The 27,927-nt window shown below is 49.1% G+C and overlaps 2 protein-coding genes across 5 annotated transcripts; both read left to right on the top strand.

Annotated features, from left to right (window-relative positions):
* The first annotated feature begins 32 nt into the window (after positions 1 to 32).
* Positions 33 to 17,253, top strand: LOC115249504 (uncharacterized). The gene is made up of 20 exons (XM_029834846.1): positions 33 to 185; positions 470 to 1,314; positions 3,309 to 3,437; positions 6,033 to 6,179; positions 6,687 to 6,998; positions 7,414 to 7,497; positions 7,678 to 7,796; positions 7,887 to 8,001; positions 8,071 to 8,148; positions 8,232 to 8,347; positions 8,946 to 9,090; positions 11,850 to 11,995; positions 12,082 to 12,163; positions 12,252 to 12,401; positions 12,593 to 12,742; positions 13,053 to 13,306; positions 14,134 to 14,266; positions 14,576 to 14,749; positions 16,098 to 16,251; positions 17,117 to 17,253. Exons 2-20 carry the CDS (start codon positions 814 to 816, stop codon positions 17,125 to 17,127), a joined length of 3,000 nt encoding a protein of 999 aa, XP_029690706.1. The 5' UTR covers positions 33 to 185; positions 470 to 813; the 3' UTR covers positions 17,128 to 17,253.
* On the top strand, positions 17,123 to 25,510 carry mymx (myomixer). Of its 4 annotated transcripts, none has more exons than XM_029834844.1 (15): positions 17,123 to 17,334; positions 17,620 to 17,803; positions 17,876 to 18,022; positions 18,309 to 18,617; positions 18,738 to 18,857; positions 19,547 to 21,451; positions 21,667 to 21,795; positions 21,891 to 21,965; positions 22,038 to 22,124; positions 22,193 to 22,284; positions 22,398 to 22,477; positions 22,547 to 22,607; positions 22,690 to 22,850; positions 24,394 to 24,612; positions 24,705 to 25,510. In XM_029834844.1, the coding sequence occupies exons 1-15, from the start codon at positions 17,132 to 17,134 to the stop codon at positions 24,968 to 24,970; spliced, it is 4,038 nt and encodes a 1,345-aa protein (XP_029690704.1). In that variant the 5' UTR covers positions 17,123 to 17,131; the 3' UTR covers positions 24,971 to 25,510. The 4 variants fall into 4 exon arrangements, with proteins under 4 accessions (XP_029690704.1, XP_029690703.1, XP_029690702.1 ...); XM_029834843.1 differs by having other exon boundaries at positions 21,664 to 21,795; positions 22,550 to 22,607; XM_029834842.1 differs by having other exon boundaries at positions 21,664 to 21,795.
* The last annotated feature ends 2,417 nt before the right edge of the window (positions 25,511 to 27,927 follow it).

Here is a 27,927-nt window from a genome sequence, read left to right as displayed (position 1 = left end):
CAACTGCTCCTTGTTGACGGCGGTAGAAAAGGCTGGAACCAGCCCTGGCCCGGTCAGACGCTCAGGGGAGCCTCTGAATCTTCTTGCTCTCCTTTTGTGTTAATGTCTGGTGTTTTTTACAGGGTATTTTCCCAACATAGCTGATCACCTCACGGCTGATCGTTCCACAGCACTTCAACTTAAAGGTAAGGTGGAGACAAGGTGTGACTTGAGTAGATTACTGTACAAGGATGAGCTCTGACCCTCTGACTTTGTGGCTCCGGGGTCCTGATCTGAGCAGGTTTTCTGTTTGGGTTTTGATGGGAAGTTTTGACAGTCAAATTTAAAAGCCCTTTTTCCTTTCAGCAGTGTCACAGGCGAGAGGTGGTGTGTGTGTGTGTGTGTGTGTGTGTGCGAGCGAGAGAGAGAGAGAAACTGGTGACTTCATCTCCAGCCCTCCCCACTCCTCCTCCTTCTCTGTGCTCCACAGCCAGGCAGAATGCCAGCAGTGTTCATCTTGCTGCGGTCCCTGGTTATCAGGCTCCTCGGTAGCAGGCTGACTGGATCAGTGGTGCAGTTCCTCAGGAGAAGCCTCTCCACGGGCGCTGCGCACCTTGGCACAGCACTGCGCTACATCTGGGACCGTATTCGATCACGGGAGTCCAAAGAAGCCGTCCTGGGCTGTGTGTTGTGCATTCTCAACATGCACAAGAAGGTGGAGAATTGAGCTGTCCTTCTCTTCCTGACTGGCTGGACTGGGAGGATCTGTGCGTGTGTGAAGGCATGTAAAACATTTATCTGGACTTGAGCAGAGTTTGTGTTTCTAACGGGAGAATGTCTGAAAGCATTGAGAGGAAAGTTCAGCCCTTCACCATCGGGACGAGGCTGTCGGTCCCGGCGGTAGCGAAGTGCCAGGAGTTCACACAGAGTTATCTTCAGAACCAGAGTCTGGACAACTGCAGCCTCCAGCGAAACCTGAACTCACTCTACCTCAGCCGAGCCCAGGTCTGCCCACATGGCCCCTGCCTCACGTCGGTGGTCGTCCAGGGAGAATCTCCTGGGAAACACAAACAGGACGACTCGGCAGCAGAGGACCACCTGAACCAGAACATTGTCTCTCCCTCCGCCGTGTCCAGGTCCATAAAGAAGATCACAATCTCTGGGAATAAAGACCCTTCCGGCGGCAAGGTGCCGGCAGGTCCCGCGGAGCCCTCTGTTAGAGGCTGCATCTCCCAAAACAACAATAACAACAACAACATCAGCAGGACGTCGGATCCACATCTTCCCAGGGTTGAAGGTGTGAGCAGTGAGGATGAAGCTGGCTCTCATTTCAAGGTACAGGACACATGAAGCTTTGTCTGTTCTGACTTATTCATGTCAAAGTGACAGTCTACTCATGCTAAATGTACTTACAGTAAAACCTATACATGTCAAAGAAAAGCCCAGATAATGAAGATCCAATATGGAGCCTTTTTTTTCACTTTAAATGTGAAAATTTTTTTTCAGAGGTTGTAAATCTGCCGTAAAATAATAAAATAAATGTAAAATCAAATGTTTAAAAACCACCAGCTTTTTCTGAGGCCTCCCATTGGTAAACCATTTAAATGTATTGATCAATCTTATATCTGAAAAGTCGAATAAAGAATTATTTTTCTCACGGGTTGGTCGAGTAAAGTCAAAGCAGGCTTATTTCATTTGGAAGGATTGAAGAAATGTGCTTCTCTTTCGTGTTTATTGCGTTTTGAACTTATCGGTTTGATTTTCCACACGTGTTAGGGTTAGGATTAGGGTTAGGGTTAGGGGTTGGGTTAGGGTTAGGGTTAGGGTTAGGGTTAGGGTTAGGGGTTGGGTTAGGGCTAGGGTTAGAGGGTTAGGGTTAGGGTTAGGGTTAGGGTTAGGGCTAGGGTTAGGGTTAGGGTTAGGGTTAGGGTTAGGGGTTGGGTTAGGGTTAGGGTTAGGGTTAGGGGTTGGGATAGGGTTAGGGTTAGGGTTAGGGTTAGGGGTTGGGATAGGGTTAGGGTTAGGGTTAGGGTTAGGGTTAGGGGTTGGGATAGGGTTAGGGTTAGGGTTAGGGTTAGGGACGACCCTAACCCAACCCTAACATGCGTGACTATCGTCAGAACTTTGCCTTCAGACTTGGTGTCGTCCTGTTCGTCTTGTTCTGGCTTCTCTTCAGTGTTGCAGTGTCGGTACAGAAGCTGCTCTCACTCGTCTTCCTCTCATCAAAGCCGCTTCAGGTGGAAAACTGTGCTGCCCACTTCATTCTGTGATGCTAATAGGAGATAGAAATGGTTATAGGAGCCATCATATTTAACAGGATTAGGGTTGGAGTTGTTTCTGGTTGGAGCATGTGTGTGTGTGTGGGTGTGTGTGTGTGTGGGCGTGTGTGCAGATGTGTGTACTCACTGGAAAACATGATGTCAGGAAAGATCTTTGAAGACTCTGTCAGTTGAATCCAGCAGTGGCCTTTTTAAAGACATTTAATCAAATCTCTTCCTTTAGTACACAGAAGCAACACCTACAGGTGCCCAAATGAAGACTTTTCCCACTTTCACTTCGCTACATTGCTTCATAAAACAGTTATTTGTAATTATTTAGTTACGTTGCAGATCACATATGGAAAGTTTGGAATTATTTCTATGAAATCAGTCATCAGTATAAGGCACTTGTCCCATATTAGGTCATAAATGACACAACTAAAATGCTTTTATATCACTTTGGGCTCTTTTTCCAGCAGGATGCTTCTTTTCTTGACATTGTTCTGTGGTGGTTTTTCTAAGGATACAATGGGAAATAAATATCGGAGATACTTAAGTATTAAACCACAGTGTGACTTAGTTTTACTGGTATTTTCTTAATTATGTTGACTTTGGGACTTTTAGCTGATCAAGCGTTAAGAGTTTATTTACCAGGTGAGCAATGATGCTTTTGCTCCCGTTCGGGTTTTTTTTTTATAACAAATAGAGGAAGATTCTGTGGTCCAGATCTTACATGTCCGGATTTGACACATCAAAATAAGGACCCCTCGGCTCCTGCTTGTTCCTGGTCCAGATGCCTCCTGGTTGAGAGCTGCAGGAACAGAGCATTCGTGAGGCTGCTGCAGGCCTGAACTTTGTTCATGTGGCGGTGGGTTTTCCTGAGGTGTGACGGCTCATTTGGACTTTGACCTTCGAAGTAAAATTGCAACGTCCCCTCACAGAGGGGTGACCCTACGCCTCGGCCATCTTTCTGCTCTTCCCGTGCTTCTCCTGGGAATCTTTGTCCTTCAGATACCATGAAGCATGCAGCGGAGGACGTGTGCTCAGCACTGTTTCTACTGTCTCATACAGATTTCACTGCCTGATCCACACAAGACTCAAAGTGATTTGCACCTACTGGCTGAGGAATCTGCAGCTGCCACGTCACAGAGCAACTGCTTCACTCAGCGCAACTCACTCTTCCACAGGGACGTGCTGGAGGTAACGTTTGCATGCTGTCAACAGGTCGCCGCGGTTGTTTCCAAGGCTGTGAACCGCTGCCCACCAATATCTGCCCGGTCCTGCTATTCTCCATTTCACATTTCAACAATAACTGCTGTAGGCTGTAAATCATTCCAAAATGAAAACACATTTAAAGTTTCTTATCTCTGTATGTAAAAACATGCTAAATGAAAAGAATCTGGAGCTGGACTTTATCTCACAAGCAACAATTTATGCTGCTGAGATGAAATCAGAGTGGAAGCTGTCTGGCTCATGACCCTCAGAGGAAGGACAAAGTATGTGCTGGTTCTTATTTGGTCCAGAGAACTGTGTGAGCTGTGTTCGGCTCGGCGAGGGAGGGGGCGAAGCACCACAAGTGAAGCAATTATTTGAGGATGAGATCATTGTTTGGCTCTATCATTGTGTGGCTGTATGGCCCACAGAGGCTCAGCCAAGCAGCACAACTGGCTGTGTTATCTCATCTGTGCGTCCGCCTCCTTGTGCAAAGACATTTTTCAGAGTTTGGCTGAGGTCACTCTGTCCGGCCGTTGGATTTGTCATCAGACCCTCAGTTGAGCAACCATCTTGTGATGGATTCACTTTAGACGTGTCAGCAGATGAGCACACTGGTGTCAGAGATGGGTTTGTAGCGTGTCGCTAACGTTAGCACGCTCAGCAGCGCGTTGCTTGATGGTTTTGGAAGAAAGGGTTTCGTACATTATTGTGCGCTCTGTTGGATCGCGATACCTTTCAAGTGTAGCTGCCGATCCGCGTGTTCTTTGAATGAAGACTTCGAGAAGAAAAGTACCAATTTCAAAATGTATTTAACAATAGAACCAATTCCAGATACAAATATTACAGAGCTCCGGGCCAGTTCATAACCCTAGCAACAACAGAGTCAATTGTCAGGGCACGAAGTCTGACGACCTAACTATCCCTTGGCCCAGTCCTTTATAGTCACACACATGTAAATTCACAATGTTCATGCAATCCAATCCAGATCCCCTGCTGGGATGTCCTCGTCCTCTTCCTCCAGTCCCATGCGGTGTTGGTAGGGTTCTTCTTTTCCATTGTTTTCCCAGGTGGCCAGATCCCATTCTTCATGCAAATGTGATCATCAACCCCCCTGATGTCGCATTTACAATGAGTGTTTGACACCCCCTGCCTGACTGGCTCCTGAGATAACAATAGAACAAACAACAATCCTGCAAATGGAATGTCTCTGCTCTTTATTACATTTACCAATGAGTCTACCTTGCCTAACTTCTAAGAGAAGACAGAAACATATGGTGAAACACATAACAAGATAAAGACAATTCTCAACAGCTCGTAGGGGCCAGAATGTTTCCAATTATAGGTGCAGCAGCATCATCGTCATGGTTGCTCAGCAGAACATGTTGCTTTTAGATCTCTTTCATAACAGAGAAAGAAGAGAAATATCCACTTCTACAGTCTTTTCAAGAGTTAGCATTCGCATAAAATGTCTTCAAAGTGCATCGCATCCCAACACCGTCAGCCTGACGGAGCGCTTCCACCCTGGACATCATGGACTTGCTTTAAAACGTGTCCTGATGCTGCTGTGTCCCAACCACCTAAAACACTGTCTTTTTCACAGCTAGACTGTCACTGTACCGTTTGATAGACACACAATTGTTTTGGAGAAAACAGGAAGAAACAAAGGAATCATCCACTTCCTGAGTGAGGTCATCATCGAGAAATGCCGTGGAGCCGCTGTAGATAGGAGAAGGCCTGTTAGTCAAGCTCTTTGCTCTCTGTTGGACAGAGACTACAGTACCGGGGGACTTCAACAATCTGGGCTCCTGGGGACATTTCTTTTCTTCAACATATTCTTTCGTGGTGACATCATAGCCTTGATCTTTTTGTTGGACTGAAAAAATGTTTTTGTAGTGAACCTTTTATTCACTTCAAAATCTTTGGAAATCATTCTCCGAAATTCCAAATAGAGATTTGACGTCTTGCAGGATTCCCAAATGTAACCAGGTTCGGTGATTTATCCCAGAAACGACTCAATGTGTGAGAACCTGAGATGATTTAGTCACCTGCTTCATAATTCTGACCTGCTTGGGTCGCCCACTTCCATCCTTTGTTCCTGGCAGAAACCAAACATGAGCTAAAGACGAGTGTTTTCAGAGCAGGAACGTCTGCAAGACAAACGCTCTCCTGGTGTTCAGAGCGCGAGCACTTGCCAAGAGAAACGTCTGTTCCATGTAACATGAAGTTGGAGAGCAAAGGTCTGTGCCTAATGTGTCTGAGCCCCATTTTATTTTAGGTGAGGGAAGAAAATGTGGCCCGATCAACTATCAGACACTGAGCTCCCAACAGAGGTCAGGCACCAGACTTACGTCATTCTTTTTCTATTTTCATTTTTGTCCTGGGCTGTTTGAAGTTCCTGCTCTGGTGCAGGGTTAGCTGTCTGTTTCCACTTCAATGAATTCATTTAAATGATCGTGTAGACCAGGATAAAATAAAAAAGATGTGCGATCCACCAAAGGGATGGACACAGGTCCACACGGAGCCCAGGTTAATGTGCAGAATTCTTTCATTTCTCTGTATCTGTGTCTGTCTGTCCTGCAGGCTGAGGCTTGGATCAAAAGCAAGCTGTGGGACTTGAAAGATGGAGGTAATATTCAGTGCTGCCCCCTGCAGGACTGGGACAGAGCTCCGCAGATACTGTGCACAGACTTCAAAGACTTTGAGAACAGGATGGTTCAACTCAACCAGGTTAGGCAAGGATTCAGCTCTGAAATGGGCGCCAGCGTCAGCGCCTTTCACTGAAACCGATATTCCAAATGAAATGTTTATTTCTTCAGAAGTACCAGAGAATGGAGGCGCTAATCATGGCCTTTGGTGTTAACACAGCCCGACAGATCACATGACACATAACAAATTGGTCCTGTAGGCATTCGCAGTCAAGCAGAGAAAAGCCGAGTTTCAGTGTTCCAGACAGCTCCGTCAGGCCAGTTTAGACTTTCTCCCTGAGGAGAAACTGTTTGGAAATGGTACATTGCTGATAATTAGCCTCCCTGACATGCCGACAGGCCAGGAAGGGCAGAGCCGGTTCTTCACAGCTACGTCCAAGTCATTAAAGGCAGTTTTCCAACATTTGTGCAAGCGTGTATGTCCAATCAACTGCAACAAATCCCACAAGAGAATGTCGGTATTTAGCACTCTGTCGGCACTCACGGCTTAAAATAACAGCGACTTTTCCCTTTTATTTGCTTTCAAAAGATGGGCGAGCAGTTGATCTGCAAGCTGAACCCCAGGTCTGATACTGTGAAACAGCAGCTGACTCAGCTGGCGGAGCGGTGGCAGAGCCTCAAACGGATGGCTGCGGATCAAACCAGGACCCGGGACGGAGGAGCGGATCAAACCAGGACCCGGGACGGAGGAGCGGATCAAACCAGGACCCGGGACGGAGGAGCGGATCAAACCAGGACCCGGGACGGCGTAGCGGATCAAACCAGGACCCGGGATGGTGTGGAGAGTCTGCAGGATCTCAACAATAAAGTGGAGAAGCTGGAAGCATGGATCAAGGAAAAGGTCTGGAAGATCCTGGTGCTTCGAAAATTCCGACTTTTGACTGACGATTTGGGCAAACTTAAAAGAATTAAAAGATATCTTTATCATTTATTCACATGTGCTTCACATCTGAGAAATGTGAATTCTTTCTTGTCTTCACTCATTTATCCATCCAACTCTAACAACCAGTACAGGAACACTTGGATCTGGATAAACAGCACTGGGAATTGGTTTTCAAGAAAATACTCCACTTGGAAAAACAGGAAATGACATTGTTTACATGAGTTCTCCAGTGTTAGCAAATGCCGAGAACCTTTATTCTGTGCATCTGTTGTATTCCTATTTAGCTTTTAGCTCTGAAGCAGAACTCACTGTGGTTCAGTCCCGATGAATCGGGCTGGAATTCCGTGAACACCAACTGTATGTGTTCCAACAGGAAGAAGAAGGGTCGCCGGTGAAAATCCTGAAGGAAAATGGTGACAAAATGCAGCTGACCAAGAGAACTTTGGATCTGAATCGGGTATGACAACATTCGCGCGCTACAGTACCTGCATGTGTTCATAGTTTGGATTAGATCTGCGCGGAGGTTCCCAGAGCTCCGCAGCCGTTTGTCTATGGATGAACGTTTCTCCCAGCTGGCTTTCCCATAGAAGCAACAGCTGAGATCATACTTGGATTGTGTTGCTCTGTTTCACCGTAGGATGAGCAGCACCACAGAAACCTTCAGGAGGAGATCAACCACTTGGCCCTGAAACTGGAGAAGTGGGAAAAGACAGATGGCAAAAACATCTCCAGCAGGAGGAAACACGTCAATAAAATGTGCACATTGTCCCTCAAGTCTGCATGGCGTAATTCGCCCGAGGTGTCTTCGATCTGGAGCTAAACTTGATGGTGATCTGCTGTTTGTAGGTGTCTGAAGGTCCAGAGTCATCTGAACAACTACCAGGAAGATCTCCAGCAGGCACTGGAGGTGTCCTTCTTCTACCAGCAGGCAGATAACACGTTACTTGCCATCACCAGCATGGTACTCTTCTGTTAAAGGGCTAATTAGCTCTTCCATGTGTGGCTCACACTCACTGTGTCTTTGGTCTAGAGGAAAAACCCATCCGCATCCAAAGAGCTGGGCCACATTGGAGACAAAGAAATGCGTGACATTGCCGGCCAGATCATGGTAGGGCAGCAGAACCCTCCAGCAGATCAGGAAATCTTGTTGCAGAAGCCTTCTCTGCCTAACCCTGACCCTGTGTGTGGCAGATGCTGGATGTGAGTGTGTCCCAGCTGTGTAATCTCCATCCTGCACTGGCCCCCAGCATCACACAGAAGCAGAGAGAGTTGAAGGACAGCTGGTTGCATCTCCAGAAGGACTTCAGGTAACCGGGCCAGAACTTCTCAGGTGGCCTGGAATACGTGCAGCTTGATTAGTCGCGGCTTCCTCTGAGCTGTGGTTTCTGTCACGTCCTGCATCCAAAATGCAGGAAATCTCCAAATAAGCTTTTCAAACACAAAAACAACTTGCTTTCTCTTGATTAAACCTGAAGCTAGCTAAGATCATCACTTTGGCTCTGAAAGTCAGAATCCCTGGGTCAAAGGGGCAGCAAGTTTACAAAAATGTGAAATTTGTAAAATGTCTGAAGATTCAGTTAATGGCCAAGAGGAAAATCCCATTATCACCATTCCAGTGCCAGTTTTACCTGGATTCATTAACAAACCTGATCCATCTCCATATTTGTGACACCTTCACAACACTCTACATTTTCCATTTCATATTATAAATCCTCCGTTCCGCCATCCGTCTCCAACATTTCCCAGTTTCCAAATATTTCTCCAGCTGAGAACAGTCAGCAGGCTATTCCTGATCCAGCTCTGACATCATCTCTTATCAGCTGTGTTTTATGGCCTTTTAAAGCAGCACAAACAGGGCAGCAAAGCTCACCACCACACTGACTTCCCATAACGTCCACCCGACAGGAGCAACAGGCCCACGAGCGGCACGTTCACCAGGGAACCAGCTGACCCTCTGACTCTCACTGGAGAAGCCCAGTATGTGGGAACTGAGACCCAGAGGATCATGGGAAACCAAGTGAGGGAGGAACGTCATCTTAAAGGCTGTGTGGTGAGAAGTTTGCTGCTTTCATTCGGGCTTCTTTCCGCCCTCAGACTAATATAAGTTCACAAAGTGTTCTGGGCTGGAACCGATGATTTTAGTCCTTAATAAAAGGACTTTGTTATTTGCACGTCAAGATCTTCTGTCCCATCTATTGCGATGGACGAATCCCAGAATAGAACAGTTCTATCTGGAGGTCAGGATTAGGGTCAGGGTCAGGGTCAGGATCAGGATCAGGGTTAGGGTTAGGGTCAGGGTTAGGGTTAGGGTCAGGATCAGGATCAGGATCAGGATTAGGGTCAGGGTCAGGATCAGGATCAGGGTCAGGGTTAGGGTCAAGGTCAGGGTTAGGGCTAGGGTCAGAGTCAGGGTCAGAGTCAGGGTCAGGGTCAGGGCTAGGGTCAGGGCTAGGGTCAGGGTTAGGGTTAGGGTCAAGGTCAGGATCAGGGTTAGGGCTAGGGTCAGAGTCAGGGTTAGGGTCAGAGTCAGGGTCAGGGCTAGGGTCAGGGCTAGGGTCAGGGTCGGGGTCAGGGTCAGGGCTAGGGTCAGGGTCAGGATCAGGATCAGGGTTAGGGCTAGGGTCAGAGTCAGGGTCAGGGCTAGGGTCAGGGCTAGGGTCAGGGTCAGGGCTAGGGTCAGGGTCAGGATCAGGATCAGGGTTAGGGCTAGGGTCAGAGTCAGAGTCAGGGTCAGGGCTAGGGTCAGGGCTAGGGTCAGGGTCAGGATCAGGATCAGGGTCAGGGTTAGGGTCAAGGTCAGGATCAGGGTTAGGGCTAGGGTCAGAGTCAGGGTCAGAGTCAGGGTCAGGGTTAGGGTTAGGGTCAAGGTCAGGATCAAGGTTAGGGCTAGGGTCAGGGTTAGGGTCAGGGTCAGGGTCGGGGTCTGGGTCAGGTTTTGAAATCAGCCATGCAGAGATCATCTGCTGCCACGTCTCTTCGAAGCCCTGATTCTAGTTGGAAGAACAAATGAGACAGAAAGGAACGTCTCTCACTGGTCCAGGTGGCTTGAGTCGCTCGATCATGTTGGAGCCTTTTCTTGCTCACTGTCTCTTATCTCGCTGTCTTTGAGGTGTCAGAGGTGACTAGAAACGGTCCACAAACGACAGGTGTTTGTGTGGGCAGTCGCCTGGGCTCTAGTTTGTGGCCTGAGCGCGGCCATTGTCTGTTGCTCTGGCTAACTGCAGCCAGATGCTGGGGCTGCAGACCAGATGTGCTGTGATGCTCTGAGCTGACGTCAGCGCGAGACAAAAGAAGGGACGGCTGGCTGGGAACAGATAAGACAGCCAGAAGTCCACTGAAGCAGGACACGACTGGAGCTGTGAGATATGTGCTAGATGTGATAAAGCATCTGTGCCAATCGATATTTTCTGCCTCGGCACTCGTGTTCCTCTCATGACAATGACGGAGTTGTTGACCATGGAAGTGGGACGGAAACAAATCCGTAGGGAGGAGACCTCAGCGCTGCTCATCAAGGCCGTCAGATCAATCTGCCAGTTATTACTCTGCTGTTTTGTCCCATAAATGATATTATAATGTACCCCAGGGGGTGAATAACACTCCAGCCCGTACAAAAAACGGGTTAAATTGATGGTTATTCCAAATACATTTGAGCCCCTGAAAGCTCAGAATAAGTGGTCGGAAGTGCTAATTACTATTAGAATTACTATTAAAGATAGTCAACAAAGTAATAGACAACAAAGTAATGTTGTCTATGCTGTACAGTGCCAGGAGGAATGCAAGGAACTGTACATTGGGGAAACCAAACAACCTCTCCACAGAAGAATGGCACAACACAGACGTGCCACCTCTTCGGGTCAGGATTCAGCAGTCCACTTACACTTAAAGGAGAGTGGGCACTCCTTCGAGGACAGCCAAGTAAGGATACTGGCCAGAGAAGACCGCTGGTTTGAAAGGGGGGTTAAGGAAGCTATCCATGTTAAATTGGAGAAACCATCCTTGAACAGAGGTGGTGGCCTGAGGCACTTCCTATCACCCACATACAATGCAGTCCTCCACTCCTTCCAACAGCAAAACAAACATTCACACCATTCCAGGAGACCCAGTGACTCATCACCATGTGACCCAGCAGACAAAGGGGAGACACCTCAACAGAAACTAGGTGAACGACCCGACCAACGACCCTGCTAACGGCTCTCAGGTGACCACCCGGATCATTAGCATGCAAATGGTCCACAGGGGCTATATATTTTCAAGCTCTCTCCCAAGCGATTTCAGAACTGAAGAAGCCTTCTGGATAGAAGGCGAAACGTCTTCAAGAGAAGAAACCCAGTCCAGTTGACAGAGAAAACTACCTTGGATACAATGACCTGGATGACTGAGAATTTACACAGACAACTATTAAAGATGAAAGTCTGCCGATCTCTCAAATGTGGAATTGTTTTATTGGAAATTTATTGGGGTTGAAGTTCTAAGGATGTGCTGCATCTAGATGATTACAGGCCTGAAATCTTTGCCAAGGTTTAATTTAAGAGGATGTCAGCAGGGTTAGGGCTGCACGTGCACGTGCACGTCTCCATTCAAGCCCTTTTGGAGAACCCCCCCCCCCAACCTCATCATACCTCATCAACACCCCGACCTCTTTACATTTTTGTAATTGTCCTATATTTGCTTAGCTGGGAGTTCCGGCATCATCTGGTCTGAATCCTTCATCTTGGACAGAAACTTTTATTCAGTGGACGACAGACAGAGAAAGCAAAACATGACTGGCAGCTTGTGTTACTATTTTCTTTTGTGCCGTTACGTCAACAGAGCACCGTTGAATGGGGGCTCGGTAGGCAGTTGCCTGGCAACCAAAGTCAGCAGCAGCAATCAGTGGGCCACACCTCTTCACCCCTGGGAGACGGCGCTGCCTGTGCAGATGAAGTCATCGGCAGACTTCAGCAGACGGCGGAAAGGTGACATTTGGCTTTCTGTAACTTACATAATGAGAGGCCTTTATGTAAGTCTCATTAGGGTCACGTGTCTGCATTCTTTGCTGCAGGAAACCCAAACTTGCCAGCGTCTCACTGAACCACCCACAGCTTCATGTGCAGCTCCAGAAGTTCACTGCGTCTGCAGACAAGGTGAAACCAATGGAAACTGGAAAAAGCTAATGCTGCCTTTTGCTTGTCTTGTTCAATGTTGCCTAAATTTCATTTCTGTCCTTTTCAGACTTTGTCCTGGCTGAAGGACAACGTGTACATAGCCACGAAGGTGTGTTCAATAGCTAGCTGTGAAGGGCTGGAGGTGGCCAGGGGGTGTCAATATGCTCTGGAACAAGACATTTTAAACAACAAGACCCGGATTGAGGTGGTGAAGAGAGTAAGCCAAGACATACTTCATGTTCAGGTTCCTTTAAAGAAGAACTGAATGGATCATTTGTTGCAAAGCCTGTTTGGATATTAGTCTAATAACGTGATGGATTCAGTCTCCCAAAAGCCTCAGGTTCTATCCATATTTCAAATAGTTCCCCTTAAACACTTTCTCTCATCAGTTTCCTGCTGCTTCCCCAGGAGGGCCACGAGCTGGTCCGTGCACGGCACCCGGGCAGTGCCAAGATCGAGGAGTTCCTCACCCAGCTGGGGGGCCTGTGGGAAGAGCTGCGCAGGAGGCACCAGAGGAACGCTGTTTTTCTGCAGACCTCAGAGGAACTTGGTTTCAGGGTAAACCATTCTAAAAATGAAACAGGGGCAGCTTCCTGACCCCAGACGTACGAGGGGCTATCTGTGACAAAGACGGATTATTCTGGCTGAGGGCAAAGCAACCATCAGTTTGTATTAAGCTAATCCAGGGATAGAAAGGCCTTTGCTGTGTAATCGAATAATTCAATAGAAAGAGGCTGCAAAATGAAGAAAGCTAATGTCTCCTTCTGGTAAACTGGCTTTATCCCTCTTTGTTCACTGCTTTGCACCTGTGCACCATACCATGCGCTAACACACAAGGCCAATCGTCATCGACCTCCCTGCTGTGCAGGTTGTGAAAGTGCTGCGGGCCCTCGGAAGCCTGGAAGCCTGGCTGGAGTCTGTGGAGCTCTCCGTGAAGGAATCTGCTCCCACCGGCAACCCTGAAATGAGGAGTGTGGCTGAGGAGAGCAGTCTGCTGGAGACAGAGGTGGCAGCGCGCCTGAGAGAGCTCCATGTCCTGAGGCAGGAAGTGGATCACCTCCTGGGCCACGGCCACCTTCACATGCAAAGCCTGCAGGCTCGCACGGAAAAGCTGGAACAAAAGTATGTTTTTGTGCTGTGGATCTGAACAATCAGACTCTGGTGGTTTGACTCATCATAGGTGGTCAGGACATAAAGTCAGAATCTTTTCAGCGTTTCCAAGAGGTCACCGGTTTGAGCTTTCCATGTCTGCAACGTAACATGGAAGAGCTTACTCATAAACTCTCTAGTTCTTATTTTAGACAAACATTTTCACCCCATAAACCACAGAAATATATACCCTGAGTTGTCATTAGGTGCTCTATTTTTCTTCTAGCTGGCACAAATTCTCCATGTGGTCATCCACGTCCAAGACTTGACTTTATTCATCTGGGATTCAAACGTGTTCAGTGAAGTTGCACTTTAGCGACCGCTAGTTAGCGTGTGCCGCAGTCTCCGGTCCGCTGAGACATTGTCAGAGAAACGGAGCACTGGCAGGTGGATCTATTCCCTTCATGTCTGCAAACACACGTTCTGTAAGGGTGCAGATGACCAAGGAAAATAAAGGAAAGCAAACGGCTTTAGGGTCTTTTCAGGGTGGCAGTGTGTGTTTGAGGCTCTGTTCATGCAGCTTAAGGCTCGCTGATCCTGGGAAACCCCTCTGATATTACTGCCTCTCCCATCAGCAGTGGAAACACTGCAGGCTGAAGGCACCATGCTGTGACGTACAGGGGTGTTTATGTCACTGATGATATATGATGACATCAACAGATGATGGCTGGGGTCACTGGGTGGGTTCTGATGTGGTTCTGCAGAAGGCTGTGGACTAGTATGGAGTGCTGGGATGTAGCTTAGTTCAAGCGTAGCATGTCTCTAAAGAACAATCCCACTGACCTCTGGGTGTTTCTTAGGTACCACAGTGTCCAGAGTAGCCTGACTCAGCAGAAACCAGGGCAGCAGGATGCTCAAACGCTGACTGAGTTCCTGGAGCGTGTGGAGCCGGAGGAGAGCCAGGAGCACTGCAGACCACAGGGTGTCGTCCAGGTGGGCCGCCAGAAGTGGCCTTTCAAGAGCCTTTCCCTCATTTCGTGTCATCTGTTGTAGAAGGAGATCATTTCATTGGATTGTACAGAAGACATGTTTCACTGTGGAAAACAGTTTGGGAACATTTCTAAATGTGAATGCTGTTGTCCTTGTGTTAAAATAATCTGAGCAACATCACGTCTTTCCTCTCACCAACCGTTTCAGTGAGACGTAGCCCGAACGCACATATAAAAGTAAATGGAGAAGAGGCGGTGACCGATCAAATGATGTCACACAAGTCTGATAACCATCTGTCCTCTTCCCCAACAGCCTCTAAATGAGACCTCCTCCACCTGGCCGAGAGCTGCTGCTGAGCCCCAGGTGGAGAGGGTTGGAAACCCTGCAGAGAAACGACGAGAAGCTGGAGAATCGCTGAGTCATGCTGAGAGGGGGAAAAGGCTGGTTCAGAAGCACGCAGAGGCTCTCGAGGAGCTACTGAGCAAGGTAAGAAGACATCACTCAACTCATGATTCCTTCTCCACACGTGTGGGGGGGTGGGGCTCGCTAGAACGACTTTAGTGCAGGCTGAATATTTTAATGTCAGCTATTTGAATACAGCTGCAACACGACCACATCTTCGCCCTGGCTACTTTAATAGTCCCACAACAATCTTCCACACCTCCTCACGTGTCTTCGTGTGTGACTTCAAAGTCAGAATAGCAAGCATGCGACCCCCCAACACACACACACACACCACCCACACACACACACCACCCACACACACACACACACACACACACCACACCCACACACACACACACACACACACACACCACACACACACACTACACCCACACACACACACACACACACACACCACACACACACACACACACACACCACACCCACACACACCACACCCACACACACACACACACCACCCACACACACACCACACCCACACACACACACACACACACCACCCACACACACACACCACACCCACACACACCACACACACACACACACACACTACACCCACACACACACACACACACACACCACACCACACCCACACCCACACACCACCACACACACACACCACACACACACACACCACACACACCACACACACACACACACCCACACCCACACACCCACACACCCACCCACCACACACACACACACACACCCACACCACCACACACACACCCACACCACACACACCACACACACACCCCACACCACACCCACACACCACACACACACACCCACACACACACCCACACACACCCCCACACACACACACACCCCACACCACACACCCACACACACACACACACCACACCACACACACCCACACACACCACACACACACCACACACACCCACACCACACACACACACACACACCACACACCACACACACACCCACACCACACCCACACACCACACACACACACACACACACACACCCACACACACACCACACCCACACACACACACACCACACACCACACACCACACACACACACACACACACACACCACACACACACACCACACACACACACACACACACCACACACACACACCACACACACACACACACACACACCACACACACACACACACACACACACACACACACACACACACACACACACACACACACACCACACACACACACACACACACATACCACCCCCCCCCCCCACACACACACACACACACCCACACACACACACACACACACACCCACCCACACACACACCCACACACACACACAGATCTATTTCCAGCCTGTCTCCACATACTTAATGGCAGCCTGGCACTGTCGGTGTGCCCCACCAGCACGACGGCCTGGCGCTGCGTGTGGAGGCCTGTTTGTGCCGCAGCAACGAGCTGAGCCTGGACATCTTGGAGAAGGAGACCGACATGGCTGTCCGGTGTGAGCCAGACCACTGTGGCCTCGAGGTTTCTGCAGGAGAAGCAAGACCACCAGGAGGTGAGAGAAGGATCCTGGCGAGGGCAATGTAAACATCTGAAATGATTCACTGGAGCAACACAAGCCAGTCAATTCTCCCACTCACTTTGGATCGTGGCCCTTTGCACTGGGGAAGCCCACCCCCCCCCCCACCCCTCCCCCTCTTTCCGGCACTCGCCTCAACACATTGTTCCACAGTCTGTTTCCTGTCAGATATTCTCACATTAGGTCCAGCCTACACGGCTTTGTGTTGCCTTTGATTTATTGGTTAAACTCCAGTTTAGGATCACACAAACACATAACAAAGACATAAAGCATGCCAAGGTTATTATCCAGCAGGACTTTTATTTATGCCCACATGAGTCATTGTTCTATTAGCTCTCAAAGCCTGTGTGTGTGTGTGTGTGTGTGTGTGTGTGTGTGTGTACATGCCTATGAGGAAATCTGAGCATTAGCGCCTGGGGGTCAGTGGCTTGGAGATGTGATGTTGGGGATGCTAAAGCTCAGTTTGAGTCATTTTTGGACAATGCTATGCTTATTACGATCACACAGCTGTCTGGGGCTGATAGCATCAACAGCAGAAATGACGTAATGTCCCAAACCTGTCGTCAGCATGCAGGCATCCGCTTGCAACTGTGCACTTGAGACTTCCAGTGCAGCTGAAAAAATGAAAGTAAGTTTTCCTCCTACAGAACCTCTTGTGGCTGTTAATTACAGCCTTGTCAAAAGCAGAACCAGGGCATGGAGCAGTTTCATCTGGCAGCGCGTATGCAAACCACATGTGTCATATTGGGCTCCATAAAACTGTGGGGCTGAGGTCAGAGTCAGAGCCTGACTGCTTCCCAGTGAAGATGATGAGGGTGACATATTTTTACTGTCGTCACAGATCGCCTATGAATCTATGAGAGAGGCGATAAAGGAGATGGAGCATCAGGCGGGTCGGTTGGAGGAGATACACCCGGACGCAAGGCCTGTTCTTGAGGGAAAGGTCCAGGTCTTGCTGCAGGGTTGGACAGAGCTGGGAGACACTGTGAGCCAGAACAAGTTACGTCTGCAGGAATTTGTGGAGCTCCAGGACTTCTTCAGAAGCTACCTTGCAATGATGTAAGCTGGGGTTGCGTGTTGTGAGGCCACGTCCTGGCTCAGTAACCCTCTTTGTAAAAACAACTGCCATCACAGTATCTTTTCAGGGGAAAGGACAGGATGTTCTCCTTAGCAAGTGCAGGTCCCGGCTAACAAGGATAATATACGATGCGAGGAGGTCAGGGCAGGTTTCCGGAGCTGAATGTGACACGGCGATGAATGTCTAGTCGAGCGTCTGGTCAATGTCATGTCTTTAAAATCCATGGCTGCTCATGCAGAACTGTTTCTTGTCTTGTGTCTGAATAGCTCATGGACAGAAGACACCAGATCCTGCATATTCTCAGACACCGCCTTGCATCCTGGGAAGGACGGCCAAAAGCCACTTGCAGCAGAACTAGATGTGCAAATTGAGCAGAAGTTCGAGGAATTTGAGGTGCTGGTGACTAAAGGCAAGAACCTTCTAGACAAAGACCACCACCTCACACAGATGGTAAGCAGAGTCCTACTGTACATATATACGATGGTTTTATGTTGTTATTTCGTAACTCTGACTTGTTCACAGGTAAAAGAGCGCATGGAGGAGCTGCGGAGTATGCTCGGGTGGATCACTGTGCACTGGAGGGCTCAGAAACAACAGTGGCTGCACAAGAAGAACAGAGAAGAGGCTTCACAAGATAACATTTATTCTACAATGTGCCCAGTAACCGAGGTAACAGCAGGCTGCCGTAATAATATTCTCATATTCCACATAAGTAACAAACAGCTTGATAAACCACCTCAGTTGAAACAATGATCATCATGCATCCCCATTCAGTACGAGTAAGAGGTGAAACGTGGAAGAAAACTGTCTTTTATGCTTCCGTTTGACTCACCTCCATTATTTTCAGTTGGTTTTTCACCTCTGGGTTCTATGATAAAACACATGTCATGGTTCCATGAATACAACTGTTAACATCAAACATCATACTCGGCCCATTTCTTTTCCTTCTACGTAGACTTCAGCTCCTGAGGCCGACTCGTTCCAGCAGCCGTCACTTCCCACTCCGGATGAGAACAAGTCAAACCCAGCAGGAAACAGCTGGCTAGAGGACGGCTACGAGATCATGACGAGCCTCGGCCCACAGACGTCCAACGCCTCAAACCCTTCTGTCCTGGTTGTCAAGGAAGCCGGCAGCCCAGCGTTGAGGGGGACGGTCAACCTCATCCTGAATTTAAGTAAGACAGGAGACAGCCTGGCTCAGGTGCCTGACCAGCCCGCTCAGGCTGGTGGATTCCTGGACCAGACCGCCGAGCCCCTCCACAGGGTGAGAAACCAAAGGTCACCCAACGCCGTGCAGTCGCACCATGACCTCATCCTCTGCTGCACACGTTTCCGTTCTTTGGCCTTCACATTTTCTCCCCCACCCCCTTTTTATCTCCCTCAGCACACTGTGCCTCATTTTTCTGCCTATAAAAGCTTTTGGAGGCGGTGCCAGGGGCTTTTGGGAAATACTTTGGGTAGTTTAATGCGAAAGAAAAGAATTTATCGGCAGAGGGCACGCGAGGTAAAACGCGCATGTGCTGCATGTGTGTGAGTGTGCACGTTTTGTTGTGGGCTGATGTGGGTCATGTGGTCTACTAACCCTGGCAGATGGATCCGCCAGCAGCGTCCCTGTGCTGGTGCTCCGGCACCACCTCTCGCTGGCTGATGCCCAAACGGAAAAGCTTGTTCCTTTATTTTCAACTTTATCTTCTGCACCTCAGCCCACCTCACCTGAACTCACACAATTTGTTAAGTATCCAGAGGGAAATCAAAGACAAAGCTGCTTTTTTCTAGTGTTTGTGACTTAACGAGCACGGGCGACGTTTGTCACATGTGATGACAAAGGCGTTCCCATCTCCGTAAACCTGGCTAGTGTCTCCGCAGCTGTGCCCCCCCCCCCCCCCAGGCAGCACACTGATTTATGGCCACGCACCCAGAAACAAGAGATCAGTGACAGAGGTCAAAGGTCAAGCCAATGCTGCTGCTCTGGTGTCATGGCCTTTTTTAAGGATATTGTGTGTTTGCTGTGTGATGCTTGTGGTGTGGCCAGATCTTTCTTTTCCTTTTCTGTCTGACCCTTGTCCTCCCTGCCAGTGTTGCTTCCTTATTTTCATTCTTATTAAACAGCTCCTGTTTTCAGGTTGACTGTTCCATCCATCCTTCCTGGGTAAAATTACAGTTTAGACATATTTATTGTTCTTTCTGTTCTAGGTGAGCACCTACTTGCACGTCAAGGATAACAACTTGTCTGTGGGTCCCGTTTACGAGAGCATCACGCTGCCACGCCAGAAAAGCTACTTTTCATCCTCAGGCTCCCCCACCTCACCGCTGCCCTTAGGACCAGGGCCAGAGACACCTAATGTAACCTTCCAACCTCTGGCAGGGAACGGTAGCAGCTCTATCTTCAGCAGCCTCAAGAGGATGGGCAAAAAAAGGAAGAGGAAGCGGGATGCTCGCAGACACACCATTCAAAAACTCATGGGAGTGGAGAAGCAGACGGAGGAGACGTCTCCGTCGGCCAGTGAGATGGGTGCTTATGACACGCACACATGGCCGCTGAAAGAAGGCAGATGGAGGAAGAGTTCAGTAAAGGGTAGATGTGGAGTAGAAGCAATGGCCTTCATAAAGAATGCCCTGCAGACAGCTGTTGCTGAAGACTGTTCAGGAGAATACAGTATTACTCCATATGCAGTATCAGAGGCAACCATGGTGTCTTCCACCAACCAGGTGAGGAGCCACTGCAGGTTCCTCTCTTTGGGCTCAGTGTTGAGCTTCGACCTGCCCAAGGACAGGACTCTAATCCCCAGCATTCAAGATATCATCACTATCGCCCCACCAGAGTCCAAAACAGTAACAGGGAAGGATCCAGACCCCCTCTCTCATAGACACACAGCTCTGAGCTCTTTCAAACAGACCAGGCCTGCTCCCGCCTTCATGTGCATTAACAGCTCCTCTAATGCTGCTGTGGTGAGAGATCCATCTGATGTCAACAAGCACTTCCAACCTCCACCGTCTCAAGCCCTGGACAGTGGTGTGGAACACAATGATTGCTGTAACGATCTGGCCAAAAGTTGGTACAGTCTGCAGGAAGATGTCGAGCAAGTGGGGGACAAAATGTCTGCCGAGGTTCAATCAAGAGCCGACGAAACACCTCAGTCTTCTCAACAGCCTATCTATGTGAACCAAGTACAAAATGCAGCCCAACGTAAAGACAAGTGCCCCAGTGTCCATACACTAATTCGAGACCTAAATGGACATCGATACCATAAAAGCACGAGGCCCCAGAGCGGGCATGAGTGCCAGAGCCGATCCTCTCATGTGGTGGTAAATCTGAAGTCAACAGTGAGTGTAAATGTTGGGCAGGACTCTGAAATCTCCACCTCCAGCAGCTTAAATCTTTGCCCCGATACTGCAGACGCCCTGCAGCCCAAAGGGCTGGTGGGGCAGCTTATGTCGCTTGAAGTTGGAGGAATAAACTGCACTAGAAAAAGGGACGGCCTGCTGAAATCATCACATCCATCAATCACTTCAACAGAGCCAGATGCACATCCTGTCCACCTGGACCACCAGCAGTTTGAGGAGGAAGAAGAGGAACTGGAGGACATCTGGAAGCAGACTACCAACCTCAGACACAGCATCTGCTCTGACATCATGTACCAGCCCAGCCAGGAGGAACCTGGACCCCCAGACCAGACCAAAGAACCATGTCCCCACTCACCATCACCTCAGGCACCAGCTGTGCTCTACAGGAACCAGTCCACAGCTTCAGCACCTAACCTCCTAGTGGCTGAGTTTAAACTTCCCCCCCATGTCCAAAGCTTATTGGGTTATAACAAGGAAGAGGATTCCAAAGGTGATCAGCCATCACCGACCGTAAGACAGAGGAGGTCATGGGCTGCCTTTCCCTACAGGGAACCCCCAAGCAAGACCTCAGTGACAGCGAATGAGACGGCCTCTGATCCAGTGAAGCTGCCGGAGGTAGGGGACCATCAGAGATATATTTATCACTACCGGGAGGAGGAGGAGGAGGAGGAGGAGGAGGAGGAGGAGGAGGAGGACAGAGAGGGGGCAGAGCGAGCAAGGGAGGAGGTTGTTGAGCACACTAGTTACTCAAAGGTGAGCTCAGACGTTGATCCGCTCAAACTTGAACTAAATCCCTTCACACAAATTCCCAATAACATTTTCATACTGAATGTGTTTGTGGTTCATAGTTTCTTTGCTGAAGTTACACCTTTCAAACCTTTCCAAGTCTTTAGAAAGTATTTGGTGTAAAGATGCCCTAAACTTTAAAGCATTTTCTCATCACTGAATACATCATCTCTTTCCAGCAGGAGTCAGAAAGTATCATCTCAGTTAACACGAGTTTGGACGGTGACTGTGGGAGAAGATCCTCTGGTAAACTGATGAGCTTGGAGAAGCAGGAATGTCCACTGGCCACAAGGGGGCGACCTCTGGCTTTGGTAAGTGTGGCTGCAGTTGGCTGATAAACGTGGCTGGGATGATGAACCACAGAGAGGCGCTTTTGTCTGTCTGAACCTTGCTGTTGCTCCCTCAGACTGGGAACCCTGAGGTGCCGTCTATGGAGGGAACGCTGGAGAGAAAGCAGAAGCTGCAGCTGGGAGGGAAGAAAGTAAAGAGGGATTCATTTGGGGTTAAAGCTTGGAAATGCACAGTTGCTCATGCTCTTATCTCCCTTCCACAGGCAGCCTCCAGAGGCTGGAACTCCTACCATGCCATCATGTACAGACACACCTTGGGCTTCTACGAGAACAGGAACAACACACTGTGGGTTAGTGAAAGACGCAGATTTAGTCAGTCAGCATGAAGTCACTTCTAATCCACCTCGCTTTGCTGTAGAACTCTGCAGGGGGCCTCCCTCTGAACCTCAGCGGAGCCCAGTGTTCTCCAGCACCAGACTACATCAAAAAACCCAACTGCTTCAGGTTACGGTACGATTTGACCAAAAACATCAATTCTAGACTCTAGACTGGGAATGATGGTGCGTCGGCGGCTGTAACCCTGCCACCTTCAGTCATCTGCTTCTCCTTCCTCTGGCCTTCAGCCTGCGTGATGGCTCGGAATATCTGCTCAGTGCCCCCTCCCGCTTTTTGATGAAGAAATGGATAATGAAAATCCACGCAGGTAGATCCCAGACTCCAGAAGCCGGACTCTGTCCCTTTTATATTTATGCTAAAATATTCTTTCTCTCAGCAGGACAGAGTCAGGCTGCATCATCAAGCACGCCGGTGGAGCAGGACTTTCCTACTTCCTTGTAAGTGACCACGACTAACAATTTCCTAGGTCATAATGATGCTAACACTTGGAATAACACACGTTTCCCTCTCTGCTAACAGAAACCCCCCACGCTGTTTTACTTGTGGTGGTCGTGCAAGATGCCACTGCTTTCCTCAAGCTGGCCCTAGCTCCGCCCATCCCAAGCAGGCAGGCTCCGCCCATCCCAAGGGTCACCTGACCCGTGTGGATGAGCAGTCGGCCATCGATGGAGGCTGTTGTGGTAAGATCAGGTGTTGTGGGGACCAAAAGCAGCTCTAAAGCTCCTCACTACACTCGTTCACACGGTGATCCCTCCATTCCTGACGGGTGAGCATCCTCAGTGGGTGCTTCCATCCATCATCCATCCATCATCCATCCATCATCCACCCATCCATCATCCATCCATCATCCACCCATCCATCCATCATCCACCCATCCATCCATCCATCATCCATCCATCCATCATCCATCCATCATCCACCCATCCATCCCTCCATCATCCACCCATCCATCCATCCATCATCCATCCATCATCCACCCATCCATTCATCCATCATCCACCCATCCATCCATCCATCATCCACCCATCCATCCATCCATCATCCATCCATCATCCACCCATCCATTCATCCATCATCCACCCATCCATCCATCCATCATCCATCCATCATCCATCCATCCATCATCCACCCATCCATCCATCCATCATCCACCCATCCATCATCCACCCATCCATCCATCCATCATCCATCCATCATCCATCCATCATCCATCCATCCATCCATCCATCATCCACCCATCCATCCATCCATCATCCACCCATCCATCCATCCATCATCCATCCATCCATCCATCCATCATCCACCCATCCATCCATCCATCATCCACCCATCCATCCATCATCCATCCATCATCCACCCATCCATCCATCATCCACCCATCCATCCATCCATCATCCACCCATCCATCCATCCACCCATCCATCATCCATCATCCATCCATCATCCACCCATCCATCCATCCATCATCCACCCATCCATCCATCCATCATCCACCCATCCATCCATCCATCATCCACCCATCCATCCATCCATCATCCATCCATCCATCCATCCATCATCCACCATCCACCCATCCATCCATCCATCATCCACCATCCATCCATCCATCATCCAACCATCCATCCATCCATCATCCACCCATCCATCCATCCATCATCCATGCATCATCCACCCATCCATCCATCCATCCATCATCCACCCATCCATCCACCCACCCATCCATCCATCCATCCATCCATCCATCATCCACCCATCCATCCATCCATCCACCCATCCATCATCCATCCATCCACCCATCCACCCACCCACCCATCCATCATCCATCCACCCATCCATCCATCCATCCATCATCCATCCATCCACCCACCCACCCATCCATCATCCATCATCCACCCATCCATCCATCCATCCACCCATCCATCCATCCATCCATCCACCCACCCACCCACCCATCCATCATCCATCATCCACCCATCCATCCATCCATCCATCCATCCATCCATCCATCCATCAGTACCCACTAGGATTGCTGGTTACCCCAGAGGTTCTGGCTGTTGGTTATTGGAGGCTTTAACCCTGATAAGTGCTGTGAGCTGGGGGCCAGTAGGGAGCAGCTGTTTGTGTTTCAGCTGTACCAATGGGGGTGGGGGGGGGTATTTCCTGACTCATGGGCTACAGAGACGGCAAACATTTGTGGCTCAGCTCTCCTTTACCCTTCTGTAGATGGTGACGCATTAAACCAAAGGATGAGTCCCAGCCAGTTTGGAACGTGCGAAGGCCCCCCCTCCCCCGATTTCCCAGTATCCAGTGGCCTTGACAGCCCCCCCTCCCCTGATTTCCCAGTATCCAGTGGCCTTGACAGCCCCCCCTCCCCTGATTTCCCAGTATCCAGTGGCCTTGCGTGGTTTGGCAAAAAGCAACGCTCCCACTCCTTCACATCAGGTTTGGCTGCTGGTTTCTTTTTAACCACGGTGACATAAGAAGCTTCTTCTGTGAATCATCAGCAGATGTTGATTCTTACTCTTCCATTCCAGCAACTTTCCAGAAGATCAAACCTGCGTCCCAAACATCTGCAGGCCGCGGCCTGGAACGAGGTTCCAACTACTGTGTGACTCTGGTGGTTGGGGACAAGTCTTCAGACAGTCCGGCAGGAAGCAGAAGCTCCGGCTCCCCGCCGCTGGCCTCAGCTGGGTGGCAGCGAGACGTCTACCAGGAGTCTGCTCTGAGGAGCTACACCAGCCTGCCACGACCTCGCAACAAATCCGTCTTCCAAAAGTTCTTTGGGAAACGAGACCTCTGACCATAAAGCTTCAGACGTGCAGAGCACACACTGAAATGCAGAGACACAACTACTGATTGTATTTATGGACGTTCTCTTGAGTTTGATGCGTCTCCTCCAGCGGTCGTCCTCTGGAGACACTTGTTTCTGCTCATGAGGGCCGTTGGAGAGAAACGTTACTTGGTTCTGACTGTTACCAGGCTCGCAGTCAGAAAGGAAACCGGTCGTAACCCTAACTGTAACCGCCTCTGACTGGGTTATTCACGGTAGTTCCTTCATCTGGCTCCACCTGTGCAGATGGTGTTGCAGCACAAAGATTTCCTTGAAAATAAGCAGTTTGATACTGCACAAATCTGGTATTAACACTTTTTAAGCAATACTCGTAGCAAAGACCAATTATAATAAAACATTTAAAATCTATGTGGCGGCTTGGCTGATGAATGAATTTCAGAATATTAAAGATGTCTCATTCGTGCTTTCGTTTCATCTTCTAATGCTTTGATGACTAAAAAGGATTAAGTGAATAGATGGAGATTAAAGGCCAGACACTGGGTAACTATGCATCATTAGCCTTGTTTTTGCATTTAAAAAATCAGCTTCAATTCAAATGCATAATTCAAACACTGTCAATAATAAACATTGAAGAACTAAGGATTAGAGCTGAGGACATTAGAGCTCTATTAATAGGCTGTATGCATAACATTGTAGCAAAGACGGCTGTTTAGCGTTAGCGCATCCACTTATAGCCTCCAAGATCTCAGTTATCAGTTTGCAGGGATTTAGTAGCACTGGACAACATTCAGTTTCCCCTCTGGATTCAACTTCTGATGAAATTGTTTAAGAAGACCAGATTCTCTAGACCAGGGGTGGGCATCGAGGGCCGGATCCAAGCCTCGAGGACTGGATTTGACCTCCTCTGATGGGCAAATCCAGTCCATGAAGGCTGTAATCCAGCCAGGTTTTGCATCCTACCAGGGAGAAACCACTTTCACCCAGGTGAAGGTGTTTACCTGTAGGACAGAAGGTCTGGCTTGGATCCGGCCCTCGAGGACTGGATTTGCCCACCCCTGCTCTAAAAGAATGGTGTGCACCGTGCTCGGGGAGGAGTTCTTTCTCCCTGAGCACGACTTCCTTTGACCTTCAGAGACCCGAGGTCAAATGTGGAGGACACACAATGTGTGAACGGGGCAGAAAGCAGGCTGCGGTAAAACATCCCTGCATCCTCCGACAGCATTAAAGGATCAAATCCCAATGATTTTGATGACAACAACCTGAAGGATCATGGAAGGAGTGCCTGGACACTGGCTAAAACGCCAAGCGGGTTTCCAGGAGCCGTGGCTGCCCATGGAAATGGTGTAATGGGCCGACTGGTTGAAGTGGAAGTGGTTTCATCTAAACCGTCTTTGACTGCAGCCCCTCCGCCAAGGACTGTCCACCTGTCGAGGTCGTTAAACCTCCATTAGCACATTTAGATTATGGACCAATTCTGTTGCTGAGAAGTCCTCCGGAGGTGGACGAGTACAGCTGAGAAATGAAAGGCAATAAGAAGATTTAGCTCCACATCTTTCAATAAATCTTACGACCATCCAGGGAAATAAACAGACACGTTAACGTCGAAAGGCTCAAGAACATTGTGGTCTCGGAACAATACATGGAAAACTGTATCCATCATCGTGTGACTGCCCTCTGGAGCCGCTGCCCCTCCTGGGTTGGTACCACAAAGTGCAATAACTGGAGACAAATGTCCTGGACCACGCTCCGGCACCTCCTCACCCCCCCACCTCACACCAGCCAGTTCCCTTTCCTTCAGGATTGTTGGAAGCTTCTTGGCTACAGGCTAGCAGAGCCATAGAGACATCTGTCCCCCAGAGACGATGCCGATGTCTCTCTGCAGAGACGCCACCATGGGGGGGGCTGCTACAGGTAAACCCACGGTGTGTATGTTGTGTGTGTGTGTGTGGGGGGGGGGGGGGGGGGGGCTTTAGCTATTGAGCTTCTTCATCATTAAAGGCTGCAGATTCATTAGCAAACTGCTCAGTTCTGTTGGTTTCTCTGCTCCACCTCAGAATCGCTGCTATAAATGATACACCACATTTCTATGGTATATCACAACACGTGGTCTGCATCTGTCGCCCCTTTACTGGGGAAACTGGCAGCTTTACTTGTGTTGCATAATGCTGCTGCAGGGTGCAGCACCTCCCAACGAGGAGTCACTCCCCTTCAGCAGCTTTGCTGCCCCCATCCGCCCTGCTGGGCTGTGGGGGTTCTGCAGTTTGACCATTTAACGCAACGTTAATTCTGAAGCCAAATCAGCAAGTGTTAGTGGCAGTTGATGCAGACGCGTGTCCAGAGAGCAGATGCTGGCGCAGCAGCGCTCCTGACGCAGGCAGCAGCTGGCAGCTCTCTCTGCAGCCAACCAGACAGATTGTCTCACTTCCAGAAAAACAACACAAGCTGAAAGAGCTTTCCACATATTTCACTTTGAAATGACCCCAGGATACTTTCGTGCTGAGAGCTTCTATTTAAAACCTTGTTTCCATGTCTGCCAGCTCAAACAGTGGCTCTAAAACTCTTTTTGCTTTTTGGTCTAAAACATAGAGGGTTACAATGAACGTGATCATCTCCAGCTCAGACAAGAGGTCTTCCTCACCTCCACAGCCCGCACCAGTTGTCTTTGTGTTTGGCAAGGACTCCCTCATTTCTTCCAAATCCTGCATCCCCCTCTTTACCCCTTAAGGTAAACTGGCTGCACGAGAATAGGAATTCCATTGTCTCTCCAGCTGGAATCCCAAATCCCTCAGATTAAAGTGAAGCTATTCCTTTGTAGCGTAGCTGCCACTATCGGCTCCTTTCAGGATTATTATTCTCACTGTTCGCTCAGCAAAATGCCAAGAACACGGAAATAAAAAGTCCAGTGACCATCGATCGACCCGACTGCTCTAAAAAGGGATTTTTTTTATTAAAAAAATCAGAAATGT

The sequence above is a fragment of the Takifugu rubripes genome, chromosome 4 (assembly GCF_901000725.2).
Source record: "Takifugu rubripes chromosome 4, fTakRub1.2, whole genome shotgun sequence".
Lineage (NCBI taxonomy): Eukaryota > Metazoa > Chordata > Actinopteri > Tetraodontiformes > Tetraodontidae > Takifugu > Takifugu rubripes.
This window is presented reverse-complemented; position numbering and strand designations above follow the sequence as displayed.

What these genes read in the sequence shown, in the direction of transcription:
- LOC115249504 (XM_029834846.1), top strand. Translation starts at nt 814, where the DNA reads ATGTCTGAAAGCATTGAGAGGAAAGTTCAGCCCTTCACCATCGGGACG. An exon ending in AGGAAACACGTCAATAAAAT is followed by an intron (nt 7,797 to 7,886) that starts GTGCACATTGTC and finishes TGCTGTTTGTAG; the next exon opens with GTGTCTGAAGGTCCAGAGTC. An exon ending in CATCTCCAGAAGGACTTCAG is followed by an intron (nt 8,348 to 8,945) that starts GTAACCGGGCCA and finishes TCCACCCGACAG; the next exon opens with GAGCAACAGGCCCACGAGCG.
- mymx (XM_029834842.1), top strand. Translation starts at nt 17,132, where the DNA reads ATGAGAGAGGCGATAAAGGAGATGGAGCATCAGGCGGGTCGGTTGGAG. An exon ending in ACCACCACCTCACACAGATG is followed by an intron (nt 17,804 to 17,875) that starts GTAAGCAGAGTC and finishes ACTTGTTCACAG; the next exon opens with GTAAAAGAGCGCATGGAGGA. An exon ending in CAATGTGCCCAGTAACCGAG is followed by an intron (nt 18,023 to 18,308) that starts GTAACAGCAGGC and finishes CCTTCTACGTAG; the next exon opens with ACTTCAGCTCCTGAGGCCGA.